The sequence below is a fragment of the Pangasianodon hypophthalmus genome, chromosome 15 (genome assembly GCF_027358585.1).
Source record: "Pangasianodon hypophthalmus isolate fPanHyp1 chromosome 15, fPanHyp1.pri, whole genome shotgun sequence".
Lineage (NCBI taxonomy): Eukaryota > Metazoa > Chordata > Actinopteri > Siluriformes > Pangasiidae > Pangasianodon > Pangasianodon hypophthalmus.
Window position 1 is genome coordinate 9,787,884 of NC_069724.1, and position 16,554 is coordinate 9,804,437.

Genomic DNA, 16,554 nt, shown 5'->3' on the forward strand with positions numbered 1-16,554 from the left:
CCTGTTACTATCCATCTCCTCCATCTTTATGTATTTATGTTCAACCAGCCACTTGATCTGCTCGTTAGTCATCTCCTTCTGATACAGAAGCATGTTCTTCAGGATCTCCAACAGCTCCATCTGCAGCTGGGTATTTGTGATCCTCCTTCTCATCTTCCTCATCTTCCTCATCTTAATAAAGGCTTCCAGGAAAAAAGAAAGAAAGAAAGAAGCATGCTTTCCAATCATCATTAAATCTGTACTTGTAATATCCTAAGCAGCAGAATGCCTTCATTCTCCTGTAGTTTGAACCTGGTTTGACTGGTGAAATGAATTAAACAGATTTAATCCAAACCATAATCTAAAAAAAAAAAAAAAAAAAAAAAAAAAAAAAATCCTAAAAATAATATCAGCTTGGGCCTATTGTGTTCTGTCTGTGGGAATAGTAAAATTAATCTGTACTGATATGGTCTGATTTTTTTTTTTATTTTGTTTTTTAAACACCTAAGGTGGGACCCCATTTTGAGTGTCTAGGCTAAGAAGTAATACACTTCTACAATTGTCTTACTGGTCATTATTTTTTATCGCTTGTACTGGTCCAAATACAATGTTATCTAAAATCAGTTTCACATGGGACACAGGCCTATATTTTATAACCACTAGTGACCTCTAGTGGACACTTGAAACATTTACACAGTTATTAATTCATTTATACTCGTACTGAAAAATTTAATTCCTCTAATATAGGAACTTTTAGAGACCAAAACTGCCAACAAAATCAAATTAATCGTTGTATGCGGGCAAATGAGAGCCTGCCACTGACAAAACGCTGGGAAATGTAGGTACCACTTGCCTTCAGGAATTCAAACGTCGCCATTTTCTTTTAATTTATTCTCGCGTGCTATTTATTCTCGTCGCAGTTAGTTCACGCCTTCCAAATCTCGCGAGAGTACATTTCGCCGCTTTTTTTCTGTGATATTTCACTGATCGAATATTTGAACATTTTCCTTCAGTCTGAAAAATACTGTTTGTTACGCAGAGTCACAATAAAAGAGGAGTATTAGCACTGTGTGACACAATGTGGGAATATTTCTCTAGACTCACTCTGTGCTCAGTAACCTGACCTGCCAAAATGAATGAAATATGAAGATATATTTAAAAAACAAACAAACAAACAAACAAAAAAAGAAACTGGCCATCACACCCATATGGTTCTTCCCCAAAACTGTTGCTACAAATGTGGAAGAACACAATTGTATTGACTATCTTTGTATGCTGTAGCATTACAGTTTCCCATCACTGGAAGTACTGGGCCCAAACCTGTTCCAGCATGACACTGGCTACATACACATACACTTCAATAATCTGATATTAATCGGAATTTGGCAATAATCTAATTAATATTGACTCATGTACGCGCCGCAAACTGATTGCCCGTTTCAGATTAAGACAATATTCTGTTTCCCCAAATTCCGATTCCTGCCTCTGGAATTTGCTTATTTTAATCGGTGTGTGTCTTGTTCATTGCATGTAAACACCTTATTCAGAAAATCCACTGAAAGGAGATATATAAGCATGCTCAGTCCACAAGCAATTGCTTAGTTGTAGGCTAGGTATTTAGGAATGCATACCCAGGCATACTTACAACAACCATGTACACAGGAGTATTCCAATGCCTGTACGCATATAAACATCGTATTCGGAATATGGCTGCAACCCGAATATAGACCTTAAACGGAATTTGATGTGCATGAAAACATAGCCATTGTTCCTGTGCACAAAGCAAGGTCCATAAAGAAAGGCATGGTTTGTCACAGTTGGTGTGAAAGAACTCTAGTGGCCTGCACTCTAGAGCTCTAGAGCCCTGACCTCAACCCCACTGAACACCTTTGAGATGAACTGGAATGCTTACTGTGTGCCAGGCCTCCTCGCACAATCAGTGCCTGACCTCGCTAAAGCTCTTGTGGCTGAATGAGCACAAAATCCCACAGCCACAGTCCAAAATCTGATGGAAAGTATGAAAAAATCATTTTGTAAATTTTGGTATTGTACAATTCTTGTATATCTTGTATAATTCATGTATTGTACATTTATAGCCATTTTCTAATTTATTTTATTATATTCAATAATACAAATCAATAAACTACTTATTTATTATTTTATAGGGTACTTTTGCATTTTGGCACATCTGCTCCTCCATATGCCAGCACTATAAAGTAGCACCTGGTCCTCTTTATTTTTGTAAGTAAGACATTATTGTCCTTGAAGCCCTATCTTTTCCTCGGTGGGGATGTCTGCTGTCTGTCTTCCTGGTGTTCAGAAACGTACACAGTCCTTGAACACTTTCTTGCAGAGTTTCAAGTTTGGAAAAAAGAAATTGGGTAAGTTTTAATATGAAAACAGTTTTGAGCAAGGAGACTACAGTGGCTACATAATGACTGCATATATAATAAATGGAAAGTGCATTTATAGTTATTACATTGGACTGTAGTGAAGGTGCTATAACTGAAAAGATTATGGTACATGATGATATCAATATTATATCTACTTAGATGGTAATTTTTCAAGGAAATGTATTAGCTGTATATAAGAAAATACAACTAATGATTACTAGCTAATAATTATATTAATGAGTGTTTGGTTATATGTAATGCATATATAATATTAGCATAAGTTATACAGTATAAATATATACATATCGATAAGTACATGTATAATTATAAGTTATAGCATTAGTATAAACATGTTATAACCAAGTTTACAAACGTTCTGAGACAGCAGTAATTATATTGACATAAATATTTGAGCAGTCTTTTGTAACAGTCAGAGGTAAAGTTGTAACTTTATGTTTTCTGACACTGGAAGGTTCTCAGGACAGAGAAATTAATGCTTTGTGATTGCTCTGTATATATGACAAGTTGCACTTTTTGTCTTATTAACTTCATGAGGGAGAAAAAAGAGAGGCTGGTAAGGGAACAACTGTTTTAATAGCTGCTATGACATAAGTAATAAGAGGAACTAACTTGTTTTTTTGGACATTTCACAACATTAAGTGTAACTAATGTTAAGTGAACTGATAAAAAGCATGACCTGTTCATTAATGAATAGGAATTTTTAGTGTTGGCAAACTGATGTGGTATAAGAGGAATAAAACACTTTGGGATGTGCTGTTATGGGAAAATAATCAACTGGTAACAGCAATCCTGGTAACAGCAATTCCACTTTGCACTGGGCCTCATCACACCACCCTGTTGTTGTGTATTTTCCGGCGCACTCCGAAGTGGTTTGTTCCTTGCTTTGGACTGTGGGGGGGGGGGGTGTTTTACACTTTTTATGAGACTAGCAGTTTGTTTAGGAATAAAAGGTTGATCATCTGCTGATGAGAAGTGTATAGCAAACACACTTGAAGTTTTAACCTTCTACTGTAGAGTCATGGAGTTCAACAAGGGGGAGCTGGGGGTTTTCTCTAAAAAAAAAAAAGAAGACATTAGAGTGGTGTATATCACAGTGAACCCTACTGAAAAAACCATTACAGTCCATTAGGATTTCTGAGGTTACACTAGATAGATGTGTAGATTATTCCCATCAGAACAAAATTAGATAAGGACCACTCATTTATTTACCATTACAGACCACCTGAAACACACTAGAACCCTTTAGGAACCACTAGAAATCTGTAACGGGGAGCTACTGAGAAGTTATTAGAAGCCTAACTGACTGATCACTTGAAATGAATCAGTTAAAATCTAAAAATCTGTTTTATTTTAAACTGGAAACTGTAACTGGTTTGGGTTATATGAGTAAAAAGTTAAGAATAGCCCCAATAAATAAACATAATGCTACATATTTGCCTGATGCACTTAATATTTATATTACATGTTTGCATGATGCACTTAGTCATTAGAATTATAGAATTATAAAATTATAAAATAAATGCTAAAACAAAAAAGAAATATGTGCTGTGATCATCTGCAGCGGTTGTCTCAGCAACGCTGTCTCACCTCAGCCAATCACATATCGGGAAAGCACAGGGCTAATTAATATTCATGACCTTGCCTCAGCGCTGTCTCTGATTTGTCCCTTTTACTCTCACCGTCGGCTGAGATGTGAGGAAAGCGGCGGGGTTTAGTAAACAAACGAAGCAACCCATGAGCATTCCAAATGACGCCATATTACACATAAAGTGCACTAGATAGGGTATACGAGCTATTAGTCCATACGCTCGGTATTGGGCCTGAATAGGGGATGAGGACATTTGAGATAAAGCCGAGTTCTTGCGGAAAGAGAGGCTGTAACTGATTCACTACAGCATGGGACTCGGTGCTACCGGCAAGATGTCCTGACTGAGAGCAGGTAAATGATGTCCTTCTCTTCAACCGAGTTACATACAGTTGTTAATATGAAGTAAAAATACAGATTTTACTTGTAGCTGAAACACAATTCTGGATTTTTCTACTGAACCGTACTGAATAGTTGAGCTAGCTAACATGCTAGCTGTAGCCACATCACTTAAAGCACTTAGCTAGCATCATATTTATATATGTATATATGTATTCATTTATTTATTGACTACATGTATATATGTATATTATGTTGTTCTTGCTTTTATTGTTGTACATCATGTCGGATGTGATATAACTAATTTAAAAAGTAATTAGCAAGCTTGAGCACGTGCTTACCTATTGTCCTAGGTTGGATTGCTGCAAATTAATTGGACCATTTATTCTTTATGAAACTAATACTTTAGATCTAGGTATGATATTAATATGACCTAGATTTGATTATAGACAGCATGTGATGACAGAAGCTTGGGGAAAGAATACAAGAATGAACCACAGCTGTTTATTGACTAGACTTGCTATCTAAGTACACCATATGGCCAAAAGTATGTGGACACCTGACACCTGACCATCACACCCATATGTGGTTCTTCCACAAGAACTGATGGAAGCACACTGAACACCTTTAGGATGAACTGGAAAACACCTCGGACCTTCTCGCCGGACCTCACTAATGCTCTTGTATCTGAATGAGCACAAATCCTCACAGCTATGCTCCAAAATCTAGTCTAAAGCCTTCCCAGTGGAGATTATTATAACAGCATAGGGGAAAAATCTGGAATGGGATGTTCAACAAGGGGTGTGATGGTCAGGTGTCCGTATACTTTTGGCCATATAGTGTATATTTTCTATACGTGTGTTAATAGGAAGTTAAAATATAAAGAGTATATTTGAACATTTTAAGGACATGGTGGTTAAAAAAAAACTGGTGACAGTGGCTATATCTGGTCACGTGACCTTTCGTGGAGAAAACAGACACTTTTCCATTACATTTCTCAACATCAAATTCTCATCATACTAAATACTGTGCAATGAAAGACATAAAGACTATTTAATAGGGGTGTAACGATACACTCCGGTCACGATTTGATTCACAATACTGCATTCACGAGCCGATTAAATTCAATTTCAAGAAAATTTGCACAGAATTCGATAGAAGAAAAATTAAGACTTAAGAATTTTTTTTTATTTCTGTATGATAAACAATGCTAAACAACAATGTATATTTTTGTCTGTATAAAACTTTAAATAAATTAAGATTGCTATGAACAGAGGTTTAATATTGTAAACAAAGTGTATTACAAATTCACCATATCAAATAAATAAATAAATAAATAAATAAATTTATAGATTCTCCCCAAAATTCTGATTGAGTTGATTGAGAAAACAGAGCAACGTTTCAAAAGAGAAATATTTTCACTGTAATATTTCATATTATGTCTATGAAGCAGAGTGGGTTTTGAGAGATGACACATTTTCTAAAAGAGCCTTACCGAAAACATTATATGCTGTCACATGACTGAGATGGCAGTGAACACAAAATGTATAGGTGTAAAAATATGAGTTGTTTTGGTATATTGTACCTGTTTACTCACTGTTTGCTCTTCCACCCACTAAGCCTGATAAGGAAACTATTAAAAAAAAATCTCTGCTGTTTTTGATTTTTCTGTGCCATATCATTTTAACTGAGCTATGTTTTTTCATTTCTTTTTTCTCATATTTCTTCTATTTCTCTTTTATTCTATTTTTATTCTATATTTTATTCTTGTCCTGTTCGAATGCTTAGTTGAACGTGTATAATACAAACCCGCAAAACAAATATGCATATGAAAATTGTCGAGTTGTTCAAGGAAAAAGAAAAGCTCTAGGGCTCTAGTACTTAGCCAGAATTACTGTACACATTTGAATAACAAATGTAACATTTAAATAGTTAACAAGAGTAACATTGAAATCTGTGCTGAGTGGGTCTGTGTCATGTATTTATAGCTTGGCTACAAAAAGGTCGTGAAGCCTTGCCTTACAGCTTTCAAAGGTCAAAGAGTTTCATCATGTGGCTAAGTGTTGAAATAGATGAAAAAGGAAGTAAGACCAAACTAGGACATTTTAATATAGACATACATGTCGATTTAAAGAAGTTTTTTTCAAGTGCTCACAAGCTTTTTTAAAAGAAACATGCTCTCGGTCACTCTTTGCAGTCTTTTAGTTGCAGCTTTTTAACTGCTTGAATTTCAAGAGCTCTGTGATAAACATTTTAGTTGCAGTTACAAGGTTGAGTTACAAGTCAGAAGTAAGCCAGAAGTTGTCTCTGGGAAGTCTGACTGTTGTAGTTGGAGTTTCTCTCAGCCCACATTAATGAGCTCTAAATTCTTTAAGAGATTACTGCTTCCTGGCTCTGTGTGGTTCTTGCATACAGACTCGGTAAATCTTAAATCCTCTGCTGTAGTGTTCAGTTCTTTTCAGCCGGCGTTATGGAGCGTGAGGAGGAATACAGACCCCCTGACCATGTGGGCCTGAGAGGTCCTGGAGGCTGGAGAGCGTTGGTTTGTGGACAGAGGAACCTCACGCTGAAGGACATTTTTACTTGGTAAGATTCTCATCATACTAAATGCTGTGCAATGAAAGACATAAAGACTATTTTATAGGGGTGTAACGATACACTCCGGTTATGATTCGATTCATGATACTGCGTTCACGAGTCAATTAAATTCAGTTTTCAGAAAATTTGCACAGAATTTGACTGAAGAAAAATTATGACTAAAAAGAATTTTTTTAAAATTTCTGTATAATAAACAATGCTAAACAACAATGTGTGTTTTGTCAGTATAAAACTGTACATAAATTAAAAGATTGCTATGAACAAAGGTGTAATATTGTACACAAAATGTTCACCATAACTTAAAAATAAATAAATAAATAAATAAATAAATAAATAAATAAATAAATTCATAGATTCTCCCCCAAATTTTGTTGAACAAAGTGTCCGACCTGGGGACAATGATCAACTGAAACACAATGAGCACCATAGCAGAAATAGAGCTCCAAAACTGACTAAAATGCCCGGTTTCTGCAGCCTCTCTTTAACTTTTTAGCAGTCATGTGGTAATGTAACCGTATAACGTATAATTCCTGTTCGGTGATGCAAGCCAGAGTTATTGGAGCTGTTGGTCACTGCAGATCTCACAGGGTCTCCATGAAAGAACATGATCATATGACCAGTGTGCACTCTGTATATTTTAACTCTAAACACCAGAGGTGTTAAAATATAAACAGTGCAACTGCATTACGTGCATAATTAATAGGATTCTGATATCGCACTTTTCCACGATGCACATCTTCACGTTTTTGATGCATCTTGTCATGATGTATCATTACACCCCTGCTATTTAAATATTATTATACCATAACTGTGTTGAATTCTCTATTCTGATTGGTCAGAAGGTGTTGGTTAATTTTTTATAACAGCAGTTCTGACAGTAGTTTCGTCTGCAAGACAAATGGGTCCGTTCTAATTATCATACCTTATCATTTGTATAGTAATAACTCATTTAAAGGGACTTTTAATAAACTAAGGCTAATAATAAATTCTGCTATTTAACAAAGAAAAATGTATAGTCATTGATATGGTGAAGATTTCTGTAACTATGTGTTCATTTAACATTTATGGAAGGAGTCTCCAGTGTCAGCGCTTTGTATCAGTCAGCAATAAAGCTTTAACTTCAAGTTTTCCACCACAGGAAAGTCATCAGGACAGAGTTGTTCATGCTTCATGGCTCTTCATTAACTTTCAAGCTGTATTTTTTTATCTTATTGTAAAGAGAAATAAAGAGAGATGCTGGAGACTCTTTATTTCTGTTATAATGTAACAGACCTTCCATGGCATATAATGTACCTATAAATGAATAAAACATGCAATGGGGTGTTCATTAATAAACAAAATAATGTTAGTGTTGGCAAATTACTGTGGTATAAGGAGATTAAAACATTCCGGGACATTGTGGTAGTCACAGTAAAGACTTTGCGTCAGGCCGCATCGCTAAAGCCTGTCTTTTATTATTGTCCTATAACAGCAGGAACCCAAGTGTTTTAGTAGTCTTGGTGCATTGTGGGTAGTCTTTCTTCTGAGAGAAAAAAAAAAAAAGAAATCTCCCACCCACTTTAAATGTTCTCTTCTTTTGCAATTCCTCTAATGCAAATTTTCAAATTGTGTTAGAGGATGTCAGAGAGTCGCAGGCCACATGAGCGTTTGAATAACATACCTGTTTTCAAGCAGTGATGTACTATTAGGATCTGTATGTCATATTTAAAGATCGGACATAACTGTCGTAATATGTTTGTGGATTTTTAGTGATCAGTCTGTCTGTGTGTTCACTCTCCAGCCACCTCCTGAAGACGGTCGTGTTGGGTCAGATCCTGTCCATGCTGATCTGTGGGACGGCCGTGACCAGTCAGTATCTTGCAGAAGCTCGTGTGGAGACTCCGATGCTGCAGAGTTTCCTAAACTACACTCTGCTGCTCCTGACCTACACCACCACTCTGTCACTCAGGAAAGGTATGAGGTTGATCCAGTCTATAAGGATAGCCACTAAATACCATGCTATGTGCATATGAGATGCAGCCTGACGTAAAGCGGAGTTACTGTTACCACCGTGACGTCGATTATTTTCCAATAACAGCGCAATTCAGTTTGTTCTGAATTTAAATATATAAGGCATGACAATTTTGCATCGTAGCGATGTTTATTATGTATTATGAACTCAGACCACATGCTATATTACTGTATTGTATTTACACAGTGTGATCTGTCCTGCTGTATATTTTCACCAATTCACCCGAAATGGTGTACCTCATGAGGAATGTACCATGTGTTATAGCATGTATTTGTCACAACACATAACACACAACACACTTAAGTAACATTAAGCAAGGATGTAGTTAACATCAATCAACTATATTTATTGGAGATGCAGCAAAATATTGGTCACTTTCTGCTTTTGATCAAATAATCTCCAGCAATTTTGGCTGGAAAAAAAATTGAATAGACCTACATAATTTTAATTAGAAAAAGTGATTAAAATGTACGTTATAAGGTGCTTTGTTGTCTGGAAAATGCTGTAGTACACATTTTATGGGTCTCACTTTATGGTCATACGCCATTTTTAAAGCTGTTCAGTTTCCTGAATTAAATCCCTTCCCTTCTGCACAGGCCAGGAGAGCATTTTTCAGATTTTGAAATCGAAGTGGTGGAAGTATTTGCTGATGGCCCTCACAGATGTTGAGGCAAACTACACAGTTGTGAAGGCTTACCAGTTTACTACACTTACAAGCATTCAGGTATTGCGTCATGTTTCTCAGATCATTTCCTAACACTTTTCTTTGATTAATATAGCATGAACTGCTTAATGAACAGAATCAGTTTTTTCTTTGGTGATTATTAGGTGATTATGTACCTGATAAAGTTTCTCACTTTCCTAATGAGATATATCTATTGAGCTCCATCCTTCTATCTAAAGCCATTTGTTTGTCTTTTTTCATTTTATGCACATTACGGCGTTTAAACTTCTAATATGTTCTCCCCCATCTTTACAGGTTTACCTGTAAACAACCTTACAATTTAAAAACATTACAAATCTCATATATTTTAATCAAACAGTATTAGCTTTAACTTCTTTTTGTCTCAGTAACTGCAAAGTAAATGTACTTTTTCTTTATTAAAAGAAATATTAAAGAGATCTTATCAAAGCTAATTATCAGTATTATTATGTTTAAGTTTAATTGGATGTGAGTTCTCATCAGCTGCTTTGTGTGTTGTAGCTGCTGGACTGCTTTGTGATCCCGGTGCTGATGGTGCTCTCCTGGTTCTTCCTGAAGACCCGTTACAGGCCGCTGCACTTCATCGCCGTTGCCGTGTGTCTGCTTGGAGTCGGAGCGATGGTAGGAGCCGACCTGCTTGCTGGAAGAGACCAGGGCTCAAGTGGGTACTCCCCATCAGCTATTATACACCGCCATTTCCTTTCCTTTTTTTTTTTGATGTTGTTGTTGTTGTTGTTGCTCATAATAATCTAATAAGCTTTACAGATAGAAGATCAAAACAGAATTTATGATCTAAACATTACCAGTGTAAATTCCTAATGAATTAACTGTGACTGTATGAACTACTATGAACCATGAAAAATCTATTTATCAGCATAGTAAAAGTAGGCCAAGTTTTTAATCTGGATTTAAAAACAGTTATTGAGTTGAGTATTGAGTAAGAAACATTTGGAACACGATTCCAGTCCAACCAATTGAACTGCGAATAAATGGCAAGACTAACAGTAGCCCTGCTGCAGCTAAGTGAAATGCTCACGATGGGTTATACTGCTGTAGGAGATCAGCAAGGAACGCCAGAGTCTTAACTATTCAGAGCTATAAGCATCATGAAAAGGACTTTGTAGTCAATGGAGAACTTAATAGACAGTCAGTGTAGAAGGAATAAAATAGGTTATGAATTTTTTTATGGGTAAAGACGTGAGCTGCTGTATATCAAGCTGAAGCTTTTTTTAGAGCGGTAGCAGCACAGAAACATGTTTCAGTATGGGGTGGATAAATGATAAATTAAGTAGCAAGCAAGTTAGCTTGTTAAGTCCATTGATACAGACTAAGGGGAGCAAATGAGTGTATGATTTCTTGGAGAGAGGAAGATGTGCAGCTGTAGTTCTGTCTGGATGACGTTTATGAGGTAGCACATCAACAAAACATCATCAAGTTGTGAGTGAAAGTTTTGGCTATGAGATGTGGTGTTTTCACATCTTCTCACATCATTTGAGTCTGGCTAGCATCTTTATTTTCTCTCAGTATGTTTAAATGTCAGATGACTGTGTTTAGAAGGCAGGACGACATCGCACTGGGTCTTTACTTTGCTTAATTTCGAAAGTGTTACCACACACAGTACCTGCATGCTCGTGATTATGAAAAGATCATCTGTGACGCGAATGGGATTTGGAAGGAGTAGCTCGCTCTATACGTACAGCATTGATGTGTACCACACCAGTGTGAAACACGTTGAGTTTAAACATTAAATTAAAACTTTTTTTCACAAAAGCCAGTAGAAAGTAGTTTTAGGAAGTAGTACTTGCTCGTCAGAAAACTATGAATAGAACATTAATAGCCCAGATATGAAATCTGCTTGTCCTGGGTGTTAGACTGGGTGTTAGAATAATCTAGAGGATAGAAAAACATACACTAGTCTCTCAGCATCATGTAGGGATAGCATTCTTCTTGTTTTGGCTAAAACTAATTTAAGTACTTAAATGGAAATCACATGATAACCACACATCTAGGATTACACCAAGGCTATCAACTAGATTTTGCTTTCACAGAATTTAAGCAAACCTAAGCCAAAGCGAGGTAAGTGTTATCCTTAGGTGGAAATGAATCTGAACTTTGAGTGTTTAATGGAAGCTGTAACTGTGTTAATACTAAAATTGCCTGTCTTTATTTCCTGTCTCTCTGTGTCGGTCAGGCTCGGATGTGTTACTAGGTGACGGCTTGGTGCTGATCAGTGCTGCTCTGTATGCCGTGTCTAACGTGTGTCAGGAGTACACAGTGAAGAACCTGAGCAGGGTGGAGTTCTTGGGCATGATGGGACTTTTCGGGACACTGATCAGTGGTGTACAAATGTAAGTCACCTCACTGCAATGTAGCTTTGCGCTGGTGGGAGGATTTTTAAAATGAGTGTGATGTGCATCAAATGCGTCAGAGCTGTATAACCATCAAGATTACTGATGCCTACATTTTCTTTCTTTCTTTTTTTTTTTTTTTTTTTGGTAAATTAATGTTGTTCCTGTATTCCTGAAATTGAGCATTTTTTATAGTTTTATTTCAGCTACTTTTTTTTTTTTTTTTTTGCTAATGTTGAGCTTTGCTAATACCCTGAGCACAGATGCAGTCAGATGTACTGCTTGCTGCTTAATCTTTAACATGTTTCTAAGCAAATGTCTCCTCACATAATCATCATAGTTGTGTTTATAATAATTATGATCATTTATAAAAACCTAACACTGTATAATACTATTAACACTTACTGTTACTGTGATTATGTTTGAAGTATTGGTAATTCAGAATTTATTTAATCCTGTGTGTCCTTTTGTCCTTTAGGGCTGTACTTGAGGTCGAAGCAGTCAGTAAGATCAGCTGGGACTGGACAATATGTGAGCACATTCACACTGGTGCTATTAGTTTTAGTAATACTGGATATTATGTAAGGAATAAAACACCCGGGGTGGGTGCTGTTATACGAAAATAATCAGTGATGGGTGATGTGATGAAGCAGAGTTATTGATACCAACCCAAAGTTGATTATTTTCCTATAACAGCACGTACTGAAGTGATTTGTTCCTTTTATACTACAGCAGTTCGACTATTTCAACACTAACCACAACACTAACCATTTTAATTCCTTAAGGAATGACACATTGCACTTTTTACCAAGAAACATCAAAGTGCAAGTGTCTTGAACAGCTGAATGTTTCTCCACAGGCCTGCTCTTCCTCGCCTATGTGCTGTGCATGTACGGCTTGTACAGTTTCATGCCTGTGGTGGTGAAGATGACCAGTGCTACAGCGGTGAACCTCTCGCTGCTAACGGCTGATCTCTTCAGTCTGTTCTGCGGCATCTTACTCTTTCACTACAAGGTGAGTTTTGGTCTTCTGATATACTATGGGCAGTGGAATGACCCAAGTGGAATACCTTTTATTTTTTATTTTGTACAACAAAAATGGTTCGCCTAATGGAACACCTAATTCAATTTCAATAAAATCTATATACATAACAAAAACAAGTGTATGTGAAGTGTCCAGTGTTGCCATAAATTATATAATATATGCACTATGGACGATTTTCTGTACATTAATGAAGTATCAGATATAAAAATTGATTCATAAGGCAGTTCAGGTGTACCAGTAATTAATGTTTAGTGTAAATCTGCTATATTTATAGTAATTACCAGTACAGCAGCTATAGACTTGCAATAGTTACAGTGGGAATAGGAGCAAGTTAATGACCAGTTTACTCTTGTTTATAGTCATATTGAAAAACATATGCTTCCTCCAAGACACATGAAGCCAGCCAAACACAGGGCTGTGGAACACACTCGGAGGAAAGCACTATCTGCCCTCTTCAGCATACACGAGTTCACAGACATCCATGATTGGCTAATGTCACTGTGATTGACAGGAGACAGAGTAGTCATCCCTCCCACCCAGAGAGCTTTGGCATACCTTGGCTTTCCTTACTTTTCAGCAAGATGCTCTCCATTTCATAAATCTGTTATGTAGTGTGCTCCAAGCCTATGCAAGCACTCATTTTTTTTTTTTTTTTCCTCTACAGTTCTCGGTCCTGTACATCGTGTCATTTGTAATGATCACCATCGGCTTCATCCTGTTTAATGTCATTCCCACCTACACACCAGATCCACATGACGCCACCGAGAGTACTTATCAGAGCGTGGCCACGGCAGAGGTGGTGCAGGAAGATGGAGAGACTACGCTGGACTGGCAGCAAGATGGACAGCAGGAGGAGAAGTGTGGACACACAGAACCCTGTACTACAGTCTGTACCCTGAAATACATGGTGTAACCTGACACTCTACAGTGTAGAGTATACAGGGTTGGATATGCCTGATTTTCAAAGGCAGTGCCTTTTTAGTTTGACCAGAAATGATTATATTTTTGCTGACTTGTTGGATTGGATTCAGCTTTTGCACTATAATGAAGGGTTTTTACTGTATATGGCTGATCAGTACATTAGATGCTATTTTATTTAGTCCGAAGTTTAAATGTTACACTCTGCGCTAGTTAGTTGTGAATATTTCTTTGTCGGAAACATGGTTTTATATTACTGTAATGGTCAGTGGTTACACATATTTATATTAAGCCCCAGCTGATTGGCACATGGACTGAAAATCCTCTTACGTTGTGTGCCTGTATTAATAAGGCATTAATAATGATGCTAAAATATTTAAACTTATCTGAGGTTTAAAAAAAGCTGCTTTTTTGAATGTAATTGTAATAATTTTAAAATCCTGTTGTTTTAAATCTAGAAAATTATAACCTCATGATGTTGCATTCCATTGGTGCGTATATTATTGTCAAAGTGACTTATTTTTTGGGTCAGTATATAAAGTTTTAATGCTCAAAGCAGATGTACCAACTGTAAGAGAACACTTTTTTATTGATATGCTGAGTATTTAATAAATAACATTGTTTCTATATTGTTTCTTGATATCGTTATACTGTTATACTTTTACTGTTAAAAATGAAACTTTTATTATTATTATTTTTTAAGGTTTTTCAACACTGAATGTGAGAAAACATTGACCATGTGGAAACATGGTTAAAAGTAATAGGGTTGAGGATTTTTAGCATAGAATTAGCAGATACACAAACTGTAGTTATCAATAATTTGCAAAATTATTTACATTAATCAGAGAAGCAACCAAGAGTAATTCTCAACATGATGCTACCGCCAGCATGCTTCACTGTGGGGGTGATGTTCTCAGAGTGACCAGCAATGTTTGGTTTCTGCCAAAAGTAGCACTTTGTATCAAGGTCAAAAAGAAAAAAAAATCAATCAAAAACCTTTATCCACATGTTTGCTGAGTGTCCAAAATGTCTTTTGGCAACCTCCAAATTTTATTTCAGATGGTTCACCACAAAGCCCAGCTTTGTGGAGTGTCCCAGCTATGCCTATCCTGTGAACAGCTTCTCCTATCTGAAATATGGATCTCTCCAGCTCCCTCAGAGTTTCTGTACCCTTGGCTTGACCACTCCCACGCCCCATCCTCACCATGTTCTACAGAGGGACTATCGAGAGCATCCTGAGCAGCTGCATCACTGCCTGGTTTGGGAATTGCACCGTCTCGGATCGCAAGACCCTGCAGCGGATAGTGAGGACAGCTGAGAAGATCAACGGGGTCTCTCTTCCCTCCATCGGATGACCCCACACACCCCTCTCACACATTCTTCACCCTCCTGCCGTCTCGTAAACGGTACCGAAGCATCCGGGCCCTCACGACCAGACTGTGCAATAGTTTCTTCCCCCATGCCATCAGACTCCTCAATACTCAGAAACTGGACTGAAGGAACACACTCACACATACCTCCAATACTCAGAAACTGGACTGAAGGAACACACTCACACATACCTCCAATACTCAGAAACTGGACTGAAGGAACACACACACTCCATCCTCTCTGCAATCTTTTTGCAAGTTTTTGCACATGTTTATGCTGCTACAATACTACAATATTACACTGTACATAGGCTGCTACTCTTATGTTTACACTTATGTTTACACTGTTTCAGCTACTTGTTTTGTACTCTTGTACTATTTGCACTATTGTCGCTAGGTTCACTTTTAAACAGAACTGTGTACTGGTCGGCGCTGCACTGGGATTTACTGTGCCCACTGTCTGTCCCAGTAGTCATTGTACTGTCTTGTACTGTCTTGTGCTGTCTGCACATGTTTGCACTTGTGCTCTTTATGTATAAATTATGTAGTCCCTTGTAGTTCTGTGTTGTTCTGTGTCGTCTTATGTAGCACCTTGGTCCTGGAGAAACGTTGTCTTGTTTCACTATGTACTTGTATATGGCTGAAATGACAATAAACTCCACTTGAAACTTGAAACTAATGCCCTCTTTACTGGTCACCATGATTTTTGGTTCCTCTAGGCAAAGTCACGATTGTCCATTTTTTAAATCATGGGTTTAATGAGGGTAGCTTAGTGGTTAGCACGTCTACCTCGCACCTACAGCTTTGGGGGTGTGAATCCCACCTCCACCCTGTGTGTGTGGAGTTTGCATGTTCTTTCCATGCTCTGGGGGTTCCTCTGGGTTCTTCGGTTTCCTCCCCCAGTCAAAAGACAAGTGTTGTAGGCTGATTGGCATCTCTAAATTGTCCAGAGTGAAAGAGTGTGTGTGCGTGATTGAGCCTGTGATGGGTTGGCACCCCGTCCAGGGTGTCCCGCACCTAGTGCCCCGAGTCCCCTGGGACAGGCTCCAGGCTCCCTGCCACCCTGTGTAGGACAAGCGGTACAGAAAACGGATAGATTTAATGATTCTGTAGAGGATATTCAAAGTTTGGGAACATTTTTATAACCAAACCTTGACTGATACTTTTCCAGAACTTTCTATATCTATATACTATCAATATTATGGGCTAATTTGTGTAGCTTCATGACATACAACCCCAAAAATG

The 16,554-nt window shown here is 37.4% G+C and overlaps 2 protein-coding genes across 4 annotated transcripts in view; one reads left to right on the forward strand and one right to left on the reverse strand.

Moving 5' to 3' along the window:
- The window catches only part of capn5b (calpain 5b), a 53,384-nt gene extending 53,094 nt beyond the window's left edge, over positions 1–290 (reverse strand). For 2 of the 3 annotated variants that reach the window (XR_004579581.2, XM_053240396.1), the window contains exon 1: positions 2–290. The gene's annotated coding sequence lies outside the window, so the exon portion shown is untranslated. The remainder of the gene's footprint in view (position 1) is intronic. The other variant, XM_026938567.3, reaches the window with a different exon arrangement.
- Positions 291–4,111: 3,821 nt separating this feature from the next.
- Positions 4,112–14,566, forward strand: slc35f2 (solute carrier family 35 member F2). The gene is made up of 9 exons (XM_026938314.3): positions 4,112–4,332; positions 6,763–6,903; positions 8,696–8,868; positions 9,523–9,650; positions 10,131–10,290; positions 11,821–11,977; positions 12,456–12,508; positions 12,837–12,991; positions 13,686–14,566. The coding sequence occupies exons 2-9, from the start codon at positions 6,788–6,790 to the stop codon at positions 13,932–13,934; spliced, it is 1,191 nt and encodes a 396-aa protein (XP_026794115.3). The 5' UTR covers positions 4,112–4,332; positions 6,763–6,787; the 3' UTR covers positions 13,935–14,566.
- The last annotated feature ends 1,988 nt before the right edge of the window (positions 14,567–16,554 follow it).